The 21393-nt window shown below is 37.6% G+C and overlaps 2 protein-coding genes across 9 annotated transcripts; one reads left to right on the forward strand and one right to left on the reverse strand.

Annotated features, from left to right (window-relative positions):
* The first annotated feature begins 1616 nt into the window (after nucleotides 1-1616).
* On the forward strand, nucleotides 1617-5778 carry LOC132141068 (heterogeneous nuclear ribonucleoprotein H-like). Its single transcript, XM_059550248.1, has 9 exons — nucleotides 1617-1991; nucleotides 2105-2246; nucleotides 3884-4039; nucleotides 4123-4257; nucleotides 4347-4485; nucleotides 4948-5063; nucleotides 5163-5248; nucleotides 5396-5531; nucleotides 5622-5778. The coding sequence occupies exons 1-9, from the start codon at nucleotides 1776-1778 to the stop codon at nucleotides 5675-5677; spliced, it is 1182 nt and encodes a 393-aa protein (XP_059406231.1). The 5' UTR covers nucleotides 1617-1775; the 3' UTR covers nucleotides 5678-5778.
* A 484-nt stretch (nucleotides 5779-6262) lies between these two features.
* On the reverse strand, nucleotides 6263-20409 carry LOC132141070 (protein RUFY3-like). Of its 8 annotated transcripts, none has more exons than XM_059550251.1 (19): nucleotides 19926-20399; nucleotides 14226-14285; nucleotides 12749-12922; nucleotides 12369-12486; nucleotides 12175-12276; nucleotides 11951-12074; nucleotides 11726-11790; nucleotides 11576-11641; nucleotides 11397-11466; nucleotides 11088-11180; nucleotides 10860-10943; nucleotides 10574-10741; nucleotides 10031-10128; nucleotides 8187-8306; nucleotides 7728-7851; nucleotides 7556-7632; nucleotides 7448-7472; nucleotides 7284-7361; nucleotides 6263-7002 (listed from the first exon to the last, which is right to left on the reverse strand). In XM_059550251.1, the coding sequence occupies exons 1-19, from the start codon at nucleotides 20197-20199 to the stop codon at nucleotides 6859-6861; spliced, it is 2064 nt and encodes a 687-aa protein (XP_059406234.1). In that variant the 5' UTR covers nucleotides 20200-20399; the 3' UTR covers nucleotides 6263-6858. The 8 variants fall into 8 exon arrangements, with proteins under 8 accessions (XP_059406234.1, XP_059406238.1, XP_059406236.1 ...); XM_059550255.1 differs by lacking the exon at nucleotides 14226-14285 and having other exon boundaries at nucleotides 19926-20004; nucleotides 20144-20391; XM_059550253.1 differs by lacking the exon at nucleotides 19926-20399 and adding an exon at nucleotides 16462-17046.
* Nucleotides 20410-21393: the final 984 nt, after the last annotated feature.

Below are 21393 nucleotides of genomic sequence, written 5' to 3' on the forward strand. Positions count from 1 at the left end.
AACCCTCTGGCCTTCTTCGTAAATGGGTCACACTTAGCTTCCTCCCGCCCGAAAACGGGCGAAGCCTTAAAATTGTACTTTACTTTTTCCCAGGATAACCAATCAAATATATTTTTGTTCTATAATGTTTTCTGATTATTATTTAGAATTTTTAGATTTTTTTATGATACTTTGCATTAATTATATAATTTTTATGAGCTATTTTTTCCATTAGAATTAATATATCATTTTTTATTTTATATTTATTTAAAAAAAAAAATCAATAAATGCAGCATTTCACATCAAAATAGAGTGCCAGCCTAAAAAAAAAATGTTCCAGGAGAAGAACTTCATCTAGTGGCTTTAAAAAAATAGCCACTTTTGTGTAATGTCCTGTACCAGCCTGTAGGGTGTCTATAGCTTCCTATATATCCTATATAGAAAGGCTTTTTGATTCCTTTTGTTGTTTTAGACATGATTTCTCTATCTTATTCGTTTTTTTTTATTTAGATATACATTTAGATATTCTAAAAGATGATTACTTTATTTTCTTAACAAAAATGTTTAGATAAGTATCAGGTTTTGCATTATGATTACAATCAAACTATAGCATTTGGTTAGAAAGGGAACACAATGTGTGTGTGTGTGTGTGTGTGTGTGTGTGTGTATGTGTGAGTGAATGTGTGTGTGTGTGTGTGTGTGTGTGTGTGTGTGTGTGTGTGTTGCATTTGAGCGAGAGTCTCTTTTTGTATTTTTTATTTATTTATTTTTGCATATTCTCAAAATTTGCTGTTGCAGTCTTACCAGTCTCTCTCTTTCTCTCTCTCTCTCTCTCTCTCTCTCTCTCTCTCTGTGTGTGTGTGTGTGCATTTGAGCAAGTTTTTTTTTTCATTTATTGATTTTATGTGGAATATTCTACAAATTTGCTGTTGCAGTCGCCAGTTTATCTGTGTATGTGTGTGTGTGTTTGTGTGCGTGGGTGTGTGTGTGTGTGTGTGTGGGGGGGGGGGTCTTATTTGCACTCTTGATGTTCTAGAGTGTCACCCCTTCATTGCTGTACACTTTTTTTCAGCACAGTTGCTGATCTGTAGCTTGTACCACCAAAAGTTTCTCTGAGTTTTCCTATTTTTTCGTATTTCCCATTCATTTCCTATGTCGCCCGTTTTCGGGCGGGAGGAAGCTAAGTGTGACTTTTTTTTTTACGACCCTTTAACATATCAGAATCATCTCCTTGATTTTTTTGTGTGTTCATATAGGTAATACAACAAAAGTCACCAAGTTTCATCCCCATCCGATGAAGCAAAAAAATTAAACATTTCAAAACGTTCAAGTTTTCGCCCGTTTTCGGGCGAAGAAGCCCAGAGGGTTAATATACTTGTAACTCTCTTTGTGTGCACTCTCTCTCTCTCTTTTACTCCTTTCTGTCTATTTCTTAAGAATCTTTATATTACATTACTTCTTCTCTTAACCGGTTAAAACCATAAATCGTTTATTATTGAAAGGTTTTTTGTATGTATTGTAAGTACTGTATTTTATATTTGTTTTGTACGTATTATAATCCTTTTTGTTTATTTAACCGCATTAAAAATATATGTATAAACTACAACTAAAAAATAACTATTATTTTGACAAGTCTGTCAAGGCCAAGGGCGCGTGTTGTTGACGTCATGTTGTCCTCTGATGCCGCAGGTCAACGTGATTTTTGGGGCAACTGAGCCGAAACATGAGGTGTTAAAACTGTTTGCATACTTAAGTGTTTAAGCTAAGTTTTAAGGCGAAGTTTTGTACAGTACAAGATGTCTGCATTCAGTAGGAGCGCGCTCTTGTTGTCTCTTGTTCGCTGTATCAGGAGACAGCAGCAGTTCCCATGCGTGGAGATTCTGAATCATATTAAAACTGCGCAGTTTACAGTAGCACGAGGTCGAGATGTTCATTCATGGCAAGCGAGATATTTTGCAGGTCATGAAGTCAAGCATCCATGGACATTGTATCAGCGAAGACTATTTACCGAGGTAACGTTACCGGCTGCATTTATCTACAGAAAGTGCATTTCCAGAAGAGGAATAAAAAATTCTATTGTAACTTGTAACTGTTTTCTCCTGACACTATTCTTTTATTGTTCTAGGCTCCATCTAAGGAAGATGAGTATCCACCTCTACCAGAATACACCCCTCATGAGGAGCCCCAAGCAAAGGAAGTGTTTATCATCCAGGCCAAGGGTTTTCCTTGGTCGTGTACTGCAGAGGACTTAATGAACTTTTTTTCTGGTACTTGTTTTGATCTTTCACAGTCTCTAAGTCTTTGCAGACATGTTTCACCTACTTGATCAAGTCATGTCAGTTCAAGATATATTAAAATGTAAAACATATCAAATAATAGTCAGAAAAACCTAACTTGAAATGAACAGTTTATTGAACCTTCAGATAAAATATAAAAGAATATCTTAAATTATTATTATTAAAAATGTTTTTTGCATATATACACAGTGTATTTTTGTATAATATGATACACCATACTTGTATGGCCAGTGATATAGGAGGATATAAAGCTTTCATTTTATTTAGATTTCCAAATTGAGCATAAATATGTATACAAAATATTATAATGGTACACTTTAGTGGATTATTAGATAAAAGGCATGTAACATAAGTTGTCACTCTGTGTCACTGAATATGTTTTGGTAAAATGCATGTAAACACTTAGTTTAATGACAGGGCTCCATACTGCTAGTAATGGTTTGGACCACCTTTTGCCTTCAGAACTGTCTTAATTCTTCGTGGCATAGATTCAACAAAGTGTTGGAAACATTCCTCAGAGAATTTGATCCATATTGGCATGATAGCTTCACAGTTGCTGCAAATTTGTCGGCTGCACATCCATGATGTGAATCTCCCGTTCCACCACATCCCAAAGCTGCTCTATTGGATTGAGATCTGGTGACTGTGGAGGCCATCTGAGTAAAGTGAACTAATTTTTATGTTCAAGAAACCAGTCTGAGATGATTTGAGCTTTGTGACATGGTGCATTATCCTTCTGGAAGTAGCCAGAAGAAGATGGGTGCACTGTAGAAAAAAGGGCTGGACATGGTCAGAAACAATACTCAAGTAGGCTGTGGTGTTTAAACAATGCTCAATTGGTACTAAGGGTCCCAAAGTGTGCCAAGAAAATATCCCCCACACCATAACACCACCACCACCAGCCTGAACCTCGAGACAAGGCAGGATGGATCCATGCTTTCATGTTCTTTACGCCAAATTCTGACCCTACCATCTGAATGTTGCAGCAGAAATCGAGACTCATCGGACCAGGCAACGTTTTTCCAATCTTCTGTTGTCTAATTTTGGTGAGCCTGTGCAAATTGTAGCCTCTGTTTCTTATTCTTAGCTGACATGAGCGACACCCGGTGTGGTCTTCTGCTGCTGTAGCCCGTCTGCTTCAGGGTTTGAAGTGTTGTGCGTTCAGAGATGGTATTCTGCATACCTTGGTTGTAACGAGTGGTTATCTGAGTTACTGTTGCCTTTCTATCATCTCTAACCAGTTTGCCCATTCTCCTCTTGACATCAACCAGGCATTTTCGTCACACAACTGCTGCTCACAGGATATTCTCTCTTTTTTGGACCATTCTCTGTAAACCCTGATGGTTGTGCGTAAAATCACAGTAGATCAGCAGTTTTTGAAATAATCAACTACTCAATACTCAACAACCATTTCACGTTTGAAGTCACTTAAATCCCCTTTCTTCCCCATTCTGATTCAAAGCATTTTTTATACTTAATAATTACATTTTAAAGTGATATTTCAAAATAATAATGTACGAATAATCAAAGTGAATTAAAGAAATTTAGATATGATTACTCATGATGTAAAGTGCATTTCATTTTATTTCTATATTTGATTTTTGTAGATTGTAGGATCCGAGGTGGAGCTGAGGGAATCCATATAATTCACAACAGGAACGGCAAATCGATGGGACAGGCGTTTATTGAGCTGGAGCATGAGGAGGACGTTTGCAAAGCATTGGATCTGCACAAACATTACCTTGGACAACGCTTTGTTGAAGGTAAGCAGTATTCTTTGTGTTTATCACATGCCAGATTGTTCACAGTGCTCATATTTAGTGAACACTGGCATTTTGTGTTTCAGTGTATGAGGTGACAAACAAAGATGCTGAAGCCATATTAAAGGCTACACAGCAGTGTACAGAGTCGGATGGAGCGGTGCGACTCCGAGGGCTTCCCTTCAGCTGCTCAGAGAAAGACATCGTTCAGTTTTTCTCTGGTGAGATCCTTAAAAATGTGACATTTGAAAGTCATTGCACTGATAAAAGCCATATGCTTCATTTGAGTGCTTTAATATTCTCGAAACAGGGTTGGAGATTGTGGAAGATGGAGTTACAATAGTCCTGGACAGAAAAGGAAGAAACTCAGGCGATGCCTTCGTGCAGTTCTCCACTAAGGAAATAGCTGAAGAGGCTTTGAAGAAAGACAGAGAAGTCATGGGAAACAGGTTGGTATTTCATCAAGTAATACTTGACACAAAAGAAAAAAAAAATATTTTTAGGAACATAAATGTTTTTTTTTTTCAGGCATTTCTTTGAGATTTTGGGTAGATATATTTCAATTACGTTATGTATCTTTAAAGCAGAGGTTCTCAACTCTGGCCACTCTTATTCCCATCAGTATTCTGAAGCTTTTTACAGAGGCGTTTGTTCATATATCATTTGATGATTTTATACATTCAAAATTGTATAAATAATTAGATAATAGATCATTGCATATTTAAACATAAAATTTCAGAAACCCTGTGTTGCCATTTTTAATGCAAGTCAATCAACTAGGCAAGTATGCTGGTGTCTATTAGTTTTATTTTAGTTACGTCACCTGGGGTGTCTTGTCCCATTCAATACCAAAAGATTTTAATTCAAATATTTACTTTAACATGTCAGGGGTGTTTTGTCCTCATATGCAGGTATATTGAGATTTTCCCCAGCAGGAAAAGTGAGATCCAAGTCCAGTATGGAAGAGGGCGAATTGAGACATCTTTCACACCAGGAGCTGAGGACACGCCACGCACAAAGAAAACAGGTGTTTATTATAGTGTCCCTTTACAACCAGGCTTTAAATATTAATACAGATGTTGTATACTGTGTGTGCAGTCCTTAATGTGTAGATTTTTATGGACAGCAAACAGTAGCTCTATATCAACAACACACAACTTCATTCACATGAGAGGTCTGCCATATGATGCCACAGGAGAAGACATTGTCAAGGTGAAGTTTTATATTGAATTTATTCTATTTAATATACAGCATTATTTTTGATTGTTTGTGTCAATGAGGTGGTCAAGAGGAGTGGAATATCTCCTTAAGACTTCAATTGATCTCGCCCAAATGACTGAGGTGTAATTTCTGTTCTAGTTCTTTGCACCCATCAGACTGGTGAAGGTTCTTGTGGAGTACGGCCCTGAAGGTCGACCCACCGGTGAGGCAGATGCTTACTTCAGAACACATCAAGATGCCGTTTTAGCCATGTCCAAAGACCGAGAGTATATAAGTAAGGAATATGAATGTTCATCTGAAATAACCCAAATGTGGTCCAAAATGTTAACTATTAACCTTGCTTTGTTTTTCCCCTGTCGTTCAGTGAAGAGATATATTGAGCTGTTCCTGAATTCATCAGCATCAAGGGAGGAACAATAGGATGAAAGTGAACTATTTAAACTGTCTTAATGCATTGCATCCCAGCCTATTTAATGAAAGTGATTCCATGTATATTACAAGAATACATTTAACCAACATTAAAAGAGAACTTTACAATTATTGCCTGTTGTTTATTTATGGATATTTATTTCTGATTTCAAATCGACACAATGTTACCAAAGCAGTCTTAATGTAGAGTAAGTGTCCAACGTTTTTAAAACTGTAACTGTTCCATTGTTGTACATGTAACTTTATGAAACCCTTCAAACACATGAAATGCAGATGTACGCAAGTGCGGTTTATCATTTTAGCACCCAAACATGCCAAGCCATTCCTGTCTTTCACCAAACTTTAATTCTGCCATAAATATTGCATGCATGTATAAAATTAGCCTGACTATTGCCGCGTTTCCACCGAAATTACCCAGAATATTTGTACCAGGAACATTTTTCCCCCCCGAGACCTGTTGCTGTCTAGTCAGACTTCTGCTCAATTTCAGTTCGCTTCTGTACTGTCTATGAAGAAAAGCGAAGTAGCAGAGCTTGGTATTACCAGGCTAGTATAAAATGACTTAAGACTGAGAAATCCAAGCTATAATAAAATTTTATTGTTCAGCTATAAAGAATAAAATGCATTATTACACAGGCATAAAACTACCTTTTAATCTCTTTACATAATTTTAATTCAATTTAAATTATGGTCTTGCTCCGTAATATGTGGTTTTGTTTGAATGGTATCTTAGACAACTGATGAGTTTTGGACTCGAAGTTTAAAATGATAGTTCATGTGCATTGTTTAGTGCCATAGTTTTCAAAAAGCTGACACTATCTACAATCCATCATCTCCTGATTCATTCTATTAATACGTCACTATTTTGTTATTGTATATCCTGCTTGCAATCATGAACGACATGGAGGCAATTCAAGTACTAGAACCACATAAATCCACTTGGTGGACAGCTTCATTTAATCCTCAAGAATAAGATGTACTCGTGAAAATCTTTAAAGCATTTCACACAAGAACTTGTAAAAAGAATCCCTTTTTGGCAAATGTTGTACGCAAACAAAATAAGTGATATGTTGCTTAACTGAGATAGCTTGCACTGATTGATTATTTAGAATGTGATGTGTCATTTGTCATGGATTACCCATTCAACTACTGCCAGAATAATATGTGCTCCCTCAGGAAGGAGAGGACGAGTACTGCTGCAGTAACTGTGAGTAGCAAACGTCACACACGTGTTCAGGGTTGATGGAGGAGGGCAGAGGAAGTTCATTGGCCATGCAGTTCTCACAGAACACACCACTGCAGTTCTTACATTGCCTCTGAAAAGGTTTAAAAAGACATGTTGATTTGGTGCTCAAGAAACATTTCCTTTCTATTCTCCGTGTTGAAAACAGTTGCTCTTGTATTCTGTTATTGTTAAAGTTCAAAAGAACAGCATTTATTTTAAATAGAAATCTTTTGTAACATTATACGTGTTACTGACCCCAAAATTGGGAATAGTAGTGTAGTTTAATAACATGTAATTAAAAAGCAATGATTAGCTTGCTGAGGATTTTGTTTTATTGTTGCTTAAATGTTCAAATTTCCTTGCTTGGGGTACCTTGGGTGTAGTCAGAGAGTCTTGGTTTTCACACATTGGGCAGATGGTAGGGTCAGTGACTTTATAAAGAGACTGGTCCTGTCAAGTAAGATATAAAAATAAGAAATTATTGCAGGGAACCTCTCGGATTAAAAAAAATAAATACTGATTAAAATGTAGAGTACCTGTTTATCTTCATGTGACAGCGTCCTGAGAAAAAGACAGTTTAATTTTAATAGCATTGCAGTAAATAAATAGAGTTGTATGCAACTGATCCAGCATTTAAGACTTACAAACTGGAACTCGGACTTGACTTTTCCTCAAATGCACAACGCAATGTATCATTTTCTTTTTTAACAGACTCTAACTCCTATATAAAAACAAAAAGCCCGAATTTCAGGGAACGGCACACTCTATATTCAGAAAAAGCAACTGAATGACACTAAAGTGGAAAGCAGGTCTCACCCTTCTGATGTCCTCCACATGCTGTCTCATGTCTCTCTGAGGTGGGGTTTTTCCTAACAGAGCTTCAGGTATGTGGCCTCCAGGGTTCTCTCGCCATTTCCTGAGCTCTTGTTCCAAAAGCCATCTATCATATCAAGAAAAACAAGGTCTTTATTAATGTGTTTGTAATTTTCACATCATTAGCAGTGGCTGTGCAGTCATCTGGTTAAATCACAATGAAAACAAACTTGTGTGCTTCAGCCGGGGTTCAAAAAGCTCTGCTAAATAAGTGATGAGCTCAGTGACAAACATCTTACAGTCTTAAGTGTCACACGATCCTTCAGAAATCATTCTTCTATGCTGATTCGGTGCTTAAGCACCTTTTCTTATTATTCTCTAACATTTGCTTACTAGATATGAAACAAAATATATTGGTTGACCAGTATATGTAACATCATAACAATAAGTAAGTCTCAGTACCTCTGTCTCCGTAACTGCTCCACCTCTTCCTGCAGACTCTCAATCTTGTCTCCAAACTCCTGCTTGAAGAGTCGATTGGCCTCGTCAGCCAGGTCCCGCTCTCGTTCCGCCTTCTTACATCTGAAGTTGGGCCACATTAACTTAATGAGGTGAAATGAAAACTAAAAGCCATGGGAAACGAAGATGAACTGAATAATAAAAGCATAAAGAAGAACTAAGGGAGGAACTTAGAGAGGACAGGAGGAAGCATGTGGCTAGAGCAGAAACCGTAAAAGCTCAAGAAGGCAAAATAGTCTAAATATCTGATTTTTTTTTATTAAGCAATCTTTTTACTACATTTCACTTCTAAATTGTCTACATACACTTCAATCCATTCACAATTTAGAGGATTTCATCATCCAGATTTATTGCAGAATCCGTGAAGCCTGGTGTCACAAATATCTTTTCAAAGCTTTGACATTTGGCATCAACTACCACTGCATCAATTTCAGATTTCAATTAATTTTACAATAAGCAGTAAAATAATTCAGGCACACCATCCTGCACTCAACATCATTTCTTCCAAAAAAAGCTAACAAAACCCCCTGAATATGCCTGAAATAAACACACTTAGGCATCCATCAAAGCACTCAATATCATGAAACGTAAGGAAGTTGGTCTAATATTCAGGTCAAAGACTTTTTACCGAATAATATGGTGTTGCATACTTTTATATAGAGTATAAAACGATTGTACAATTTGGTTAGGAATGTTTCCCTGTGATGTACTGAACTGGGTTATGGTTTGAGAAGTATTTTTGCAGTATTGACAAGTAAAGATATTAGAGAGATGCATTTCCATTACATAAAATGTACGTGTGCCATTTTTGTTCTAAGCGGTTCAAAACAGCTGCATTTAACTTTGGCTAAAACATACAGAAGGGGACTAGAGACAGGAGCACTGGATCAGGTGTACACGATTGAAAGATGAGGCTGGGGGGCGACAAAGAAGCAAGATCTGTAGTTTTCAGTCTGGTTTAAAAGACTGAACTCGGTAATAAAATAAGCACCCTACTCATCTATGTTATGTAAAATCAAACTGAAGATCTTTTTTTGTTGTTGTTGTTTTTTTTGGAAACTATCTAGTCAGTGACCATTTTATTGCTGCTGAAGGAGTTTTCCTGCAACTGTGTTCAAGCTTCGTGCCTGTTTAGCCATGTCTTCCTCACTGCTCAGGAAAAAGGTGTAGAAACAAAAGAGAATGAGCATGTGAAAAATGTCAAATGAACAGGTAAAAGCAAAGAAGTGTTTGAGAGAAGACAGAGACCGAAAGCAGAAGTTATTGTAGAAACAGAAGCATCGCTGCCTCCCAGAGGTTGGCAACAGAACTGAAACAGGAAAGTGGCCTTGTCTTATCTGTGCTCTACAGTATATATGTGATCTTTGTTATGATCTTTCACCGATTAAGGAAATCTGCTCATCCTGAACAATAACCTCCTTTGGAAAATTAGTAACATATGGTGCAGTTCAAAAGCTCACAGTGAAAATCTATGATTAAAAATCAAATGTTTAATTTGCAATAAAAAAAAATGTATACAAATGTTAGTTGAATAACGATTTAAGGTTAAATTTGTTAACTTTAAAAATTATTTAAACTAAAATAACTAACCTTTAAAGCATTTATTAGTATAAGTCAATATTAATTGATAATATCATGGACAACAGTATGTATGCTCTTGTGTTACTTATTATTAAAATTAGAAGAGGCATTTTCACTTGTTCTCTCAGACTTTTGAACCCCATTCTTTGTTTTGCAGTGTACATGTCATGTGTACATGCTGTGTTTATGTAGTTCGACGACTCTACCTGCTCTCCAGCTGTTTAATAATGCTCCCCATCTGGTTTGTTTTCTCCTCCAAGCGGCTGATGATGTCATTTTTCTGTTTTGCACCAGCCTCTGAGCCCTACAAGACAAAAATAAACTCAAATAAATGCAGTTTTGCTACTTTAGATAAGTGGTACTAAAATAATTGTAATGTTCTTATTCTTATTAACAATTTTACACATTAAAGCCCTGTAAAGCTACAGCAAGTCTACTGTACTTGCTTCTTTATTTTGGCAATGTCAAATCAGATAACTTTGTTGTCACTCGACCCTTTTAAAATGGGGAGGGAAAATAAATATATGCTGCTTACAAGCAGCTTCCGTATGTGAAACAATTTGGCGCTCAAATAGTAAATCTGTAAATTGTGAAAAGCATGTTTTTTAATGGAAACGTGTCTCTCTCTTTCATACCTGTGACTGTTTTCTTCCTTTTTTTAACACCTTGTCAGCCTCTGTGGCTATATTTATGGTGAGAGACAGGTTTAGATATTCAAAAATATAACTAAACAAGTTGCTTAAGTTTACCTGTGACTTAATGGAGAGCTCATGGTTGAGTGTACGCATTTCATCTAACTGCTGTCTGAGCTCCACCAAAGCATCGTGTTTTTCACAGATGTCCTTCTCTAGCATCTTCATGGACAGCTCCATCTCTTGCTTCATCCCTATCTGCACCTCCAACTCCTTCTCGACATCCTACACAAACACACAAACAGTTCTTCAGACTTCTGATCGAAAGAACACAGACTCGATTCTTTGAAGACCTCATATCAGAGATGAATTTGAAGATATACACATGAATGTTTTTACTCACCAGTCTGAGCTGAGTTTCCTCTTTGAGCTGTTTGAGTGTTTCTCCAAGCACTTGACCGTTTGCAGTACCATCTGCCCCTGATGCCTTCAAGAGAAATACAGGTTAAGTATGAGAGCAAAGAACTACTTTGAGCTTGTGGCTTAGTTTTGAATAATGAGTAGCAATCGATGTGGCTCTATAGAATGATTGTTAACAAATCAGCACTGTGGGATCAAAACTGTTCTTTACCTTGCGACTAGACTCCACAAAGTAAGAGCTTTCCTCCTTCACCCTTTCCAGATCCTCCTGCAGAGTGATGATCCTGTTGTTTGCCACAGCAAGCTAAATATCAAGAACACATGCACAAACCGTTGGTATTTTTATTACTAGCATCTATTCTATAATTAAAACTTCTGAACAGTAGTGTATACACAGCTGAATTCAAGGCTGCTAACATGTCAATTATCTATCCGTTATGTAAATCATTTGTCTCTTGTTTATTACGCTCTTGTATTTACCACATCTTCAGTAATCTATTCAATTATAATTATTACCCACCTCCTCTGTAAGTTTTGTGTTGGATTTTTCCAGTGCATCCACTTTGGCTTGCAAGTTATTCACTGACGCACTGGGAAAGGGGAATTTAGAGTGACAATGTGAGATTGCTCATGCTTTCCAAATGAGCAGCTAGTCACGAACACACCTCACAAGTCTGATGTTGGGTAAAGGGACTGCACCTTAAATGTCTGTTCAGTTCCTCAACGTAATTCTTCTGGTCAAGAATAGCTGTGATCTGTCCATCACTGCAAGCAAAGAGCAGCTTTGTGTCCATTAACTGTCAGACTTCAACAATTAGCTTCCATTGAGGAAGCTCAATAAGGACTCACCCTTCTGTGCTTTTGCTGCTGTGCGTGCTATCTTTCAGATACATGGAAAAATCTATGACTCCAACCTATTAAGAGAGTAGAGGAGATCTTATTACCCTGTATCGCCTTTTGGCCAGCACGCTTTGGAGAAAAACCTTGAAAGGACAAAGAAAATGCAACAAAGATAATGCTTTGTTCCATCATTTGCTGTCCCTTCATTACTCATGTACAGTAACTAACAGATACCTGTGAGTCTAAATCTTCCCCTTTCATACACAAGTTAGCATCAATGACATTCAGGCCAACCAACAGCCCAGCGATCACAGCTCCTTCCTCCTCCATCATTAGAGCATTGGGCTCATAGAATTCACTGAGGAACACAAGAAGATCAAACATAAGACATTTGAAAAACTGGGTTGCAAAATCACATTCATGGCTTTTATACTAGAGACCAAAAGCTGTAATTGTACCTTAGTAGGTCTTTTCGGTTGATGATGGTCTTCATGTAGTCTGAGAGCTTCTTCTGCATTAAGGCCAGACGAAGCCATGCTCTGCCTCTTCCTAATGGGGTTCTGGAATGAAAGAACAACTTTAGATTCAGAAGCACAGTATGCCTTCTGAAAAATAACAACAATATGTTCAAGTAAAAAAAAGAAAATCTTACTTGAGCCCAGGAAGGTCTTTGACACTGGCTGTGATCTCACCAGCTTCTGGAGTCAACTTTTCTACAAGTTCCAGAGGACCCCAAAAAGACTTATTCTGGCCAAGGAACGTCTTCTTACCTTTAAAATAAAGAAAAAAAAATCTATATATATATATATATATATATATATATATATATATATATATATATATATATATATATATATATATAGACACACACACACACACACACACACAAACAAACACACTGCATTCCAAAATACTGTGCAATCAGTAATTATCAAAATTAATGAGCCAATTATTATTGCGTAAAGGATACAAATGAGGACCAGTGAATAGTCTAAAGACAGCAGAATTTGGTTTGGGATTTGTTGCGCTTACTTTTAAGTCCATGTTTCAGACAGTGCTCCATGACGACAAAAAACTGCTGCAGTGGGGCATAGTCAGAGTCCAGTGTGCGGCCCAGGTTCAGTGCAGACTCAATCAAGCCCTTGATGCTCAGCTTGGCCATGTTCATCAGGTTAAGCCTCTCTATGGCAATGGGGTCCTTGGGATCTGGAAATAAAAAAAATTCAAGCATGATTTAAAACAAAATTCTCTAACTCTGAATTTTTCTACACAGTATTTAACAGGTTTGAGCATGATATATATTTGAACTTCCCATTGATACAATGTGAAATGCATCAAATGCACACAGATTTCATTCCACTATCTCATGTTTTGAAAGCTGTTCTTTTCAGGATAAACTTAATTCAACCTTACAATGAATCACAACAGTAAAACTGAATTTCGAGTTTGAGTTCTCAAGCCTCACCCTATCTAAACAAAAACACACCCACATTAATGCAATCATTTCATCATTAATACCCTCAATCCATGTCTGTTCATGAATAGCAGTGACCTTTCTCTTGAGGACAGTGCTGCGCGAGAGAAAGGCTGCTATAGGTTTTTTTTTTCTTCTTTAAAATCAATTGGGATTTTACAAATGGACGATGATGGACTCATTTAGCATTTAGTCACCAAACTTCCTATCTTATTGCACTTACATTGCACAAAAATGTCTTTACTTTTCAGGAGCTGAGACAGGAGAAATGATCCAGGAGTCAGTGGGTCATTTTCCCACAGTACACTGACTTTTAAAAGTTTATTTTAAATGGTCATTACTTATAAAATAATATTGAATTGTTAATGCAACAACAAGAATAAAGTTATTGAATTGTAAAACCAACAGATTGTACGGTTTTAAAAATCAATTTTCACCAGGTATTAAAGTCCTTGTAGCTTTGCAGAATCACACAGCAAAGAATAAGTCAAGCTATAGCTTCATGTCTATGCAAAGATTAAGCAAATTACAGAAACCAAACTATTTCACTGTAAGGACAGAGATTATTTTAGTGTGTTTTTAGTGCATAAGAAGTCTCTGAATCATAAATGTTTAATGTCTCTACAGGGAATAAATCTGAAGAACCTGAAATTGATCACTGATTGTATGAAATCCTTGTAAAACCATGCGATCAACATGCCAAAACAGCCAGAGAATGGGGTGGGGCAGGGAAACAGCCAAAAAAAAAATTTGCTAGCTACAAAGAGAGCTAGCGAAAAAAGTCACAGAGACAAAGCTATTGATGGAAACATCAAACCAATAGGAAAGGATAATAGACAATAAAACATAGACAAATAAAGAGAACAAAAGAACATGAGCATAAGAGGTAGAGGTTTAGAAGCTGTGGTGCGAATGTGCCGTTCAGGGAGGCTGGTCTGGTAAAGACAGGGCTGCACCGCCATGCAGCTGTGGTTTTAGGATGGTGCCCGAGGCAGGGATGAGGTGGACTGAGGGGAGTGATGCCACCATACGCACCTTTAAACTCATCAAGCATTTGCATTTGCTCCACCAAATCTGTGAAATCCTCCCATGAGTCTTTGCAAAAGACAATGGAAAACAGAAAAAAAGCAGAAAAGGATTGGGTCATGCACTTCATGGGAGTAAACCAAAGCAACAACAAGAGTGAATACACTTTATATTATAGGAAATTTGAGTGAGTAGACTTATCTACAGAGCCAAGCTCACTCTCTCTCTCTCTCTCTCTCTCACACTGTCATACATTAGCACAAATCTTACCCTAGTGGATGACTTGAGAAGCATTACAACAGAGAACTTTTAATAGCAAACTGAGTGTTGACGTTCCTTAAGAGCCACTATTATAACAAGTCAGCAAATCTGGATCAGAAGTAATCTGACTACACTAGAAGGAGCTCAAACAATGCTCTACTTACACTAGTGGCAACTTATCTAAACCGACTGTTTGACAGAAGGCCTCAAGAAAGAATGTAATATTTCCTTTTAATCCACAGCACTGGAATAATATCTTTTTATGTTAGATTCATTCCACAACCACTTTAAAGGGACAGCAAAAAACAAAAAATAATCTTTTACCTCACGTAGTTCCAAACATCCATGTGTGATTCTCTTCTGTGAAACATGAAAGAAAGCTTTTCGTCCAAAACATAACTTTTTATGTTCCACAGAAGAAAGTGACAGATTCGTTTTTTTTTTTTTATTCATAGAGTTTCTGTCACTTGGCTGGGAGGGAAAAGAAGAAACAAAAATAAAATGAAGCCATAAGTGACACTTAATGAGGCAGAGTACAACAAACGCTACAAAGCACATCTGCATGCAGTGAAAATGGCAACTAACCAGTACTGATTGATATGCAGTGGTTAAACTGAAGAGAATATTTGTTGTAAAACGTCTATGAAAAAAAGAATTCTTAAAAAAAAGTCTTAATTTGTGTTGGCTTTGAACCCTGGGGTCCGATGTGACACTAAAAATGTCAAAATGTTTATCACAGTATAAAGGTGATGCAATTTGTGAAAATGCTTGACCAATAAACAACTACTTCTGTAGTATATACTCATCTCAGAGGATGACTCTGTAAACACACCTTATCAGGTAATGTATTATATTCCTTGTCTTTCTACAGGCCTGTTTCCTTCTTGCCAAATGAACATAAAAAACATTAGACTGAACTGCTGCTGTTAGTGGCCCTGGTTACATCTTCTCTACTGCCAGTTGATCTCATGCCTTCAAAACATCTGATTGAGTGGGAATCCCTGGCCTGTCTCCAGAGCAACAGTGTGTGTGTCCATATGATGTTAAGCTTTGGCACAATAAGACGTGACTCTCCAGTAATGCACTGGATTAGCAAAACAATTGTGTGGTCTGACACCATAACTTTTCTAGAAAATAATGTATTGCCTTATTTTTCTCTTCAGTAAAGTGAATAAATGAAAACCAAATGATAAGCATATTTACAAAATGCTTTTTATTTTTATTAACCTTAACAGAGAAAGAGAACATATCAAACAAGATTTAGTCATTTGTTAAAGGCCCGCTCACATCAAGCATGATAACTATAAAGGTTAAATACTCATTCTAATTATGAGAATAGGGAAGTCCACACCACAGCTACAATAATACAGAGGAACAATATCGTTGGGATCACTTTCAGAATGATTGTTTTCCACATGATGAAGAATAAAAACACAATCAGCCAATCAGAATCCATCCTGCTTTAAAAAGCTCGAACAAAACTGCAGCGTGCACTAATAAGAAGAACCAAATATTATATTCTGTTGGTGTGTATGCTATTATAGTTACCATTATAGTTATCTTTACAGTCATTGCTTTTTAGTGTCAGCTTTTTTGGTGTGATATATTGTTTAAAAATTATGACCAACAATCCAAATTTTCTTACAGTCAATGACACTAAAAGGCTAACAGTCTGTAAAAACCTATATTTAGTTTTTTTTTGTTGTTTTTTTTTTTTTTTGGAACGACATTTGTTCTAAAGGGGATTTTCCAGACAATGCAGTGCACATACTCATTTGTTCAATGTGACAAAAATGTTATTAGAACAAAACAGGATTTGAACAGCTTCTCTCAAATCACTTAGTGTGAAACAAATACTTGTTCTCCATAAAAACTACATTTCCAAGCAGGCCTGCGGGAATGCTGAGAGCATGATGGTGGAAGGTTGGACGAGCACCGCCCAGTATGAAGGAGCCACAGAGGCCTAGTGATGCTGTGGGCCTACCTTCATGAGACGGCTCGGGATCTGGCGTTAGCGAGATGTCATTGAGCTCGCGCAGGCACAGCCATTCGCCATCCACCGACACGCGGAAGTTGCATAGGTAGATGGTCTCTCTGGCAGCCTGTGTGATCTTGTCAGTAGTGGGAGTGGGGGCCTCGCTCTGGGGCGTCAGATCAGACATGGTGACTCAGCTGATAGCTGCTGCTGCTGCGACAACAACAACACTTACGATGACGGCCCTCAGTGAAGAGTCAGGAGCAGGGAATAGGATTTTTTTTTTATCCAGTCCAAGCAAGAGTCTTCTCCAGCACAAAGGAGAATGAAAACACAGTCAGTGAAAGCAAAGAAAGAAGGAAGAGGGAAAATAAACAAGTAGTTCACGGCAAATCTGGCCGAAAGGATGCTATTCTTCCAGGACTCAATGGCCTCGCCTTGTGAAGGAGCAGCGACAGCTAAAATCGTCAGTGTTAATAAAGGCTCCAGTGCTCTCTGGCTCAGCACCGCCAGGGGATTGAGATGCTGTGTGAGCCTCAGCACAGCTACAATCAGAGATGTCTCTTTCTCTCTCTCAGTCCCTCCCTCACAGCCCAGCCGCTTGCTTTCACCAGATTGGCTGCACGCACTGCAAATGGGAGGGTGCTGACCAAGATGGCTGCTGTGATGCAGAGGAGGATTGTGGGAATCATGTGAGCAGATGGTGGAAGGGGGCACAGCTCCCCAGAGGCCTGTCAGATGGAGGGGGGAGCTGTTGTCAAATATCCACATGCCGCACAAGAGAAGGATGGAAGTACAACCGATTGAGAACCAGAACATTGCTTTAGAAAGACATCTTGAAGAGGAGCAAACTGACCACTCATATTAATCATTGTATGAAACAAACGCGATGAAAATATTTTATGGACACTGTAAAAATGATCACATTTCAACCTTTGAAAGTTCCTTTGAAAAGAGAAAAACCTAATTTGAAAAGTCTATAAACTAATTTTCAAATCGTATTATTTACAAGAGAAAAGCACTTATGCATGAAAAATATCAATTAATAAAAAAATTTGAAACAGCATTAGGTACAGACTAGGGCTGGGACAACGCGCCGAGGTCATCGATGACGTCGACGCAAAAAATTAGTGATGGGATTTATGGCTCTTTGAGGGGATCCGGATCTTCGCGATCCGTTCCTTTCAAAGAGCCGTTCAAAAGAACGGCTCTTTTGGCTCTTTTTAAATATTTAGTCAGTTTTAAGAAGCCAGCTTGGGGGCATCTCAGTTTATCCTGGAAATAATCACTGGGAGGAATGATGAGGTGAGATTTGTAGCCAAATAATTAAAACTCAGATATCACACAACAATATCTGAGTTTGAATTATTCTGAAATATTGATTATTACTTCATTTGTCATGTGTGGACTATATTCCATAGGGTTGCACAAATCCCTCTGCTTAGACAGTGACATCACTATTTTGGATTTACCTTTAGTACAAAATGTGTGTGTGTGTGTGTGTGTGTGTGTGTGTGTGTGTGTGTGTGTGTGTGTGTGTGTGTGTGTGTGTGTGTGTGTGTGTGTAAAGCTACGTTGACTTATGTTATTCATACAATACCTACTCAAATAAACATCAAAAACAAAGCCGGCTGCAATGAATTTCTGTGCAAAACAGCTTTTACTACAAACACTTTCTCACAAGAACATTGTTATCACACAAGAACATTTTGATAGAAAACAAAAAATATTTAAAGTACTAAGAAAAACTGTGAAAATAGTTTACCTGGGTGTTGTTAAATAAGTACAGTATAACCAAGAAATAAAAAAAAGACAGCGGGACTCCCAGAGCTCCTCGGCTCTTGTGGATTTATGGGATGGCAAACTGGTTGCACACTTGCACAAAGAAATCTCAGCAGGCAAGAATTGTCTGCATACAGTTTCATGAATACTGCATATTTAGACATCCTACTCATTTCACATACTTTTTGAAATGCATATATTTATGAAAAGGACAGTTATACAGAATCATGGTTGGTTTGGATGTAAGATGACTCGCTTTTCACTTGCAATATGCTTTTAAGAGACCTTAATTAACATTTCAAACAGTTAATCTCTGTAACACACCAAAAGAATGTTTAAAAAGCACAGAAAACCAAGTGACAACCTACACAGAAAGCAGTTTTGGGCATCATGTGCATTCCAGTCATTTACAGCATGACTATGATGGCCAAAAATGTGGGCAAATTAGACTAGATAGATAGTTCAGAATCAGCCAAATCTGACCATAATAAAAATAGGCAGGATGCACACTCAACCAGTAATATTTCTCATGGGAAACATGAGCTCAAGGATTAGGAGTTTATGCAATTTGTACACTTTAAGGTTGTGGATACCTAAAGTCATACAGCAGGGCCCGTATTCACAAAACATCTTAAGGCTAAAAGCAATTTAGGAGAAAATCTTAAAAATAATGGACTTGTCAATCCTAAATTTAGGACTACTGATTTTTGATCTAAGAGTATTTCACAACGCGTTTTAGCTCTAAAACTAACTCCTAAATCTGTGAAAGGTTAGGAGTAGTGAAGAGGACTCCATCACGAAGATCAAACCACAAACTATCCTAAAATGGCTGTTGGTGGCAATATGCCTCTAAATTTAAACATTTTAGAAACATCTGATGATAATAACCTTGTCGCCTTTGGTTTTGGAGGTTATCCTAACTCTAACTTTTCCTTTGATTATATCCTTGTTTGCATTAACCAGTTGGACAAGAAGTAACAGCTGGTCTGGCATCCAGTTGTTGTTGTTGTTTTTGCATGTAATACTCATACAGTCTATTGTAATACTATCAGCTATGATTATTCTACTCTGTTAATTAAAAGGCTGTTTATATGCATATTCACTAACCGTTTACGAGAAGCATACATGACAATACTTGTTTAATTAGTGACACTTAGCATGCATTTTAAAATCTTTATTTGGATGTGGTAACATTTTTATTTTTAAAACTTTATTGCAACATCGTGCTCTACAATATTACTCTGAATAAAGCGGACAGACTTTCAGCCAATCACTGTGTGCATAGCTAGTAAGCATGCTGACATCATCCATAGCAACGAGGTCAACCTCGCCCTTACTCTTGGACTTTTCTCTATTCCTGAATTTAATTTTGTCTCAGCAGATTTGTTAATAGGTTTTTACAGAAATTTTAACTAAAAACTTTTACTGCTATTTAGGAGTGACAAGATACAATGTTTCGTGAATACGAGCCCAGGTGTTATATTTCACACCCGAGCTGATGACAGTTTGTTCTAGATGTGGGTTATTATTGACTTATGAATTAAAATGCATAAATTAAAAAAAACACACACCAATCTAAGAAAGGCAGAAATTGCAAACTTGTATAAACTTCGCGGTTTGCTGACATTGAAACATAAGGCTTGTGACAAATAACGCAGCATGTTCAAGAGAAGCAAACACTACATACTTACTTCTTATTTTCTTGTTAATCTTCTCAATCTGGAATTCATATCGCACTGGGGCAGGAAGAGAAGAGCTCGCCTCTGTAAACTGTAAACTTGTGTTACAAGTTAGCGCTTCCTTAAAGTAAATCACCGAGGCAGGACAAAGCGACTCCTCTGGACTGTTGGCTCTATGTCCATCGCTGTCCTGCATGTGGGGTTTGAGAAATTCATTAGATGACACTAACGTTTCTGAAACTTCACTGCTGTGCTGCTCCGATGTTCCTGAGCTGTGGTCCGCCATCTTCAGTTCAAATACATGTGACCACTCTGCGTCAACAACACAACTGCATTCAGCTCGCAGTGGAAACTAGCTCATGCTTATTCAGGACTGCTTTGGACAGTTATACACTACGACTCGACGCGTGTGGTCTGTGTTGATCCTAAATCCGCGGCCAAAACAATAAAGAAATAAAACGTAATTGTAATTTCGAGTCAAACAGTATGTTGTGACGTAGATCAGCTGGGTGAAATCATTTAAAGGAACAACATCATCATGCCACTTTGACCTCAATAGCGGGAGCACAAACCGTGCTTCACAACACTGACTGTGTGTGCCTGTGTCAACATGGAATGTGTCTCTACTGGACATACTAACGTTACTGGACACTAAATGTAAATGACTTTTCTATCGTGTGTTATATAACTGAGCAGCAACTAATCGAACAGCAATTTCTTGAGATGTGCAGGGTTCAGTTTTAAAGAACTGAAAGCAGCTCTTACCAATCAGGAAAAATATGTGCGTTTTTCAGTTAGAGAGACTTGTGGGCCTATTAACGTTCATTCTTATTTTTGAGAAATTTACTCTTGCTTTTCTCAGAAAATAACTAAAATACTCTTAAATGCACTTTACATGCTTCTAATTTGTTAAACTGTCTACGAGCCCTACTTGGAGATATGCACCACAAGAAAATTCTGATTGGCCAACATGGCTTTAAGGTTGAGATTATACTGCCACCTGTTGGTTTGACTTGCACTTGACAGTACTTAATAGTGTGCGTTTGCGTTTTCATGTGGACAGAGATTTTTTTTAAAGGTGTTATATAATGCGATTTCAAGTTTTCCTTTCTCTTTGTGGTGTTACAAGCTTTTGGTGCTTACAGAAGATCTGTAAAGTTGCAAAGACTATAGTCTGAAATCCAAAGAGATATTCTTTATCAAAGTTAAGACTATGCCACACATACCAATAATGGCTCATTCAAACGCCCCCGCCCCCGCCCCCACATGTCTACGTCACTATGTGGAAATATTTGCAAAATGCCTCCCAAATGTTCAAGCAAAGAAAGAATGCGTGGTTTCTGTAACTGCAGCTAGTGTTGAAGCAGCCATGGCAGGGAGATGCTGTGTGTATGTAGGAGAAAGCAAAATCACTTTATTTGACCTTCCTAAAGTAGACCTATTTAGGAATCTTTAAGATTACTTACAACAGAACAGCAAT

This window comes from Carassius carassius, chromosome 5 (assembly GCF_963082965.1).
Source record: "Carassius carassius chromosome 5, fCarCar2.1, whole genome shotgun sequence".
Classification (NCBI taxonomy): domain Eukaryota; kingdom Metazoa; phylum Chordata; class Actinopteri; order Cypriniformes; family Cyprinidae; genus Carassius; species Carassius carassius.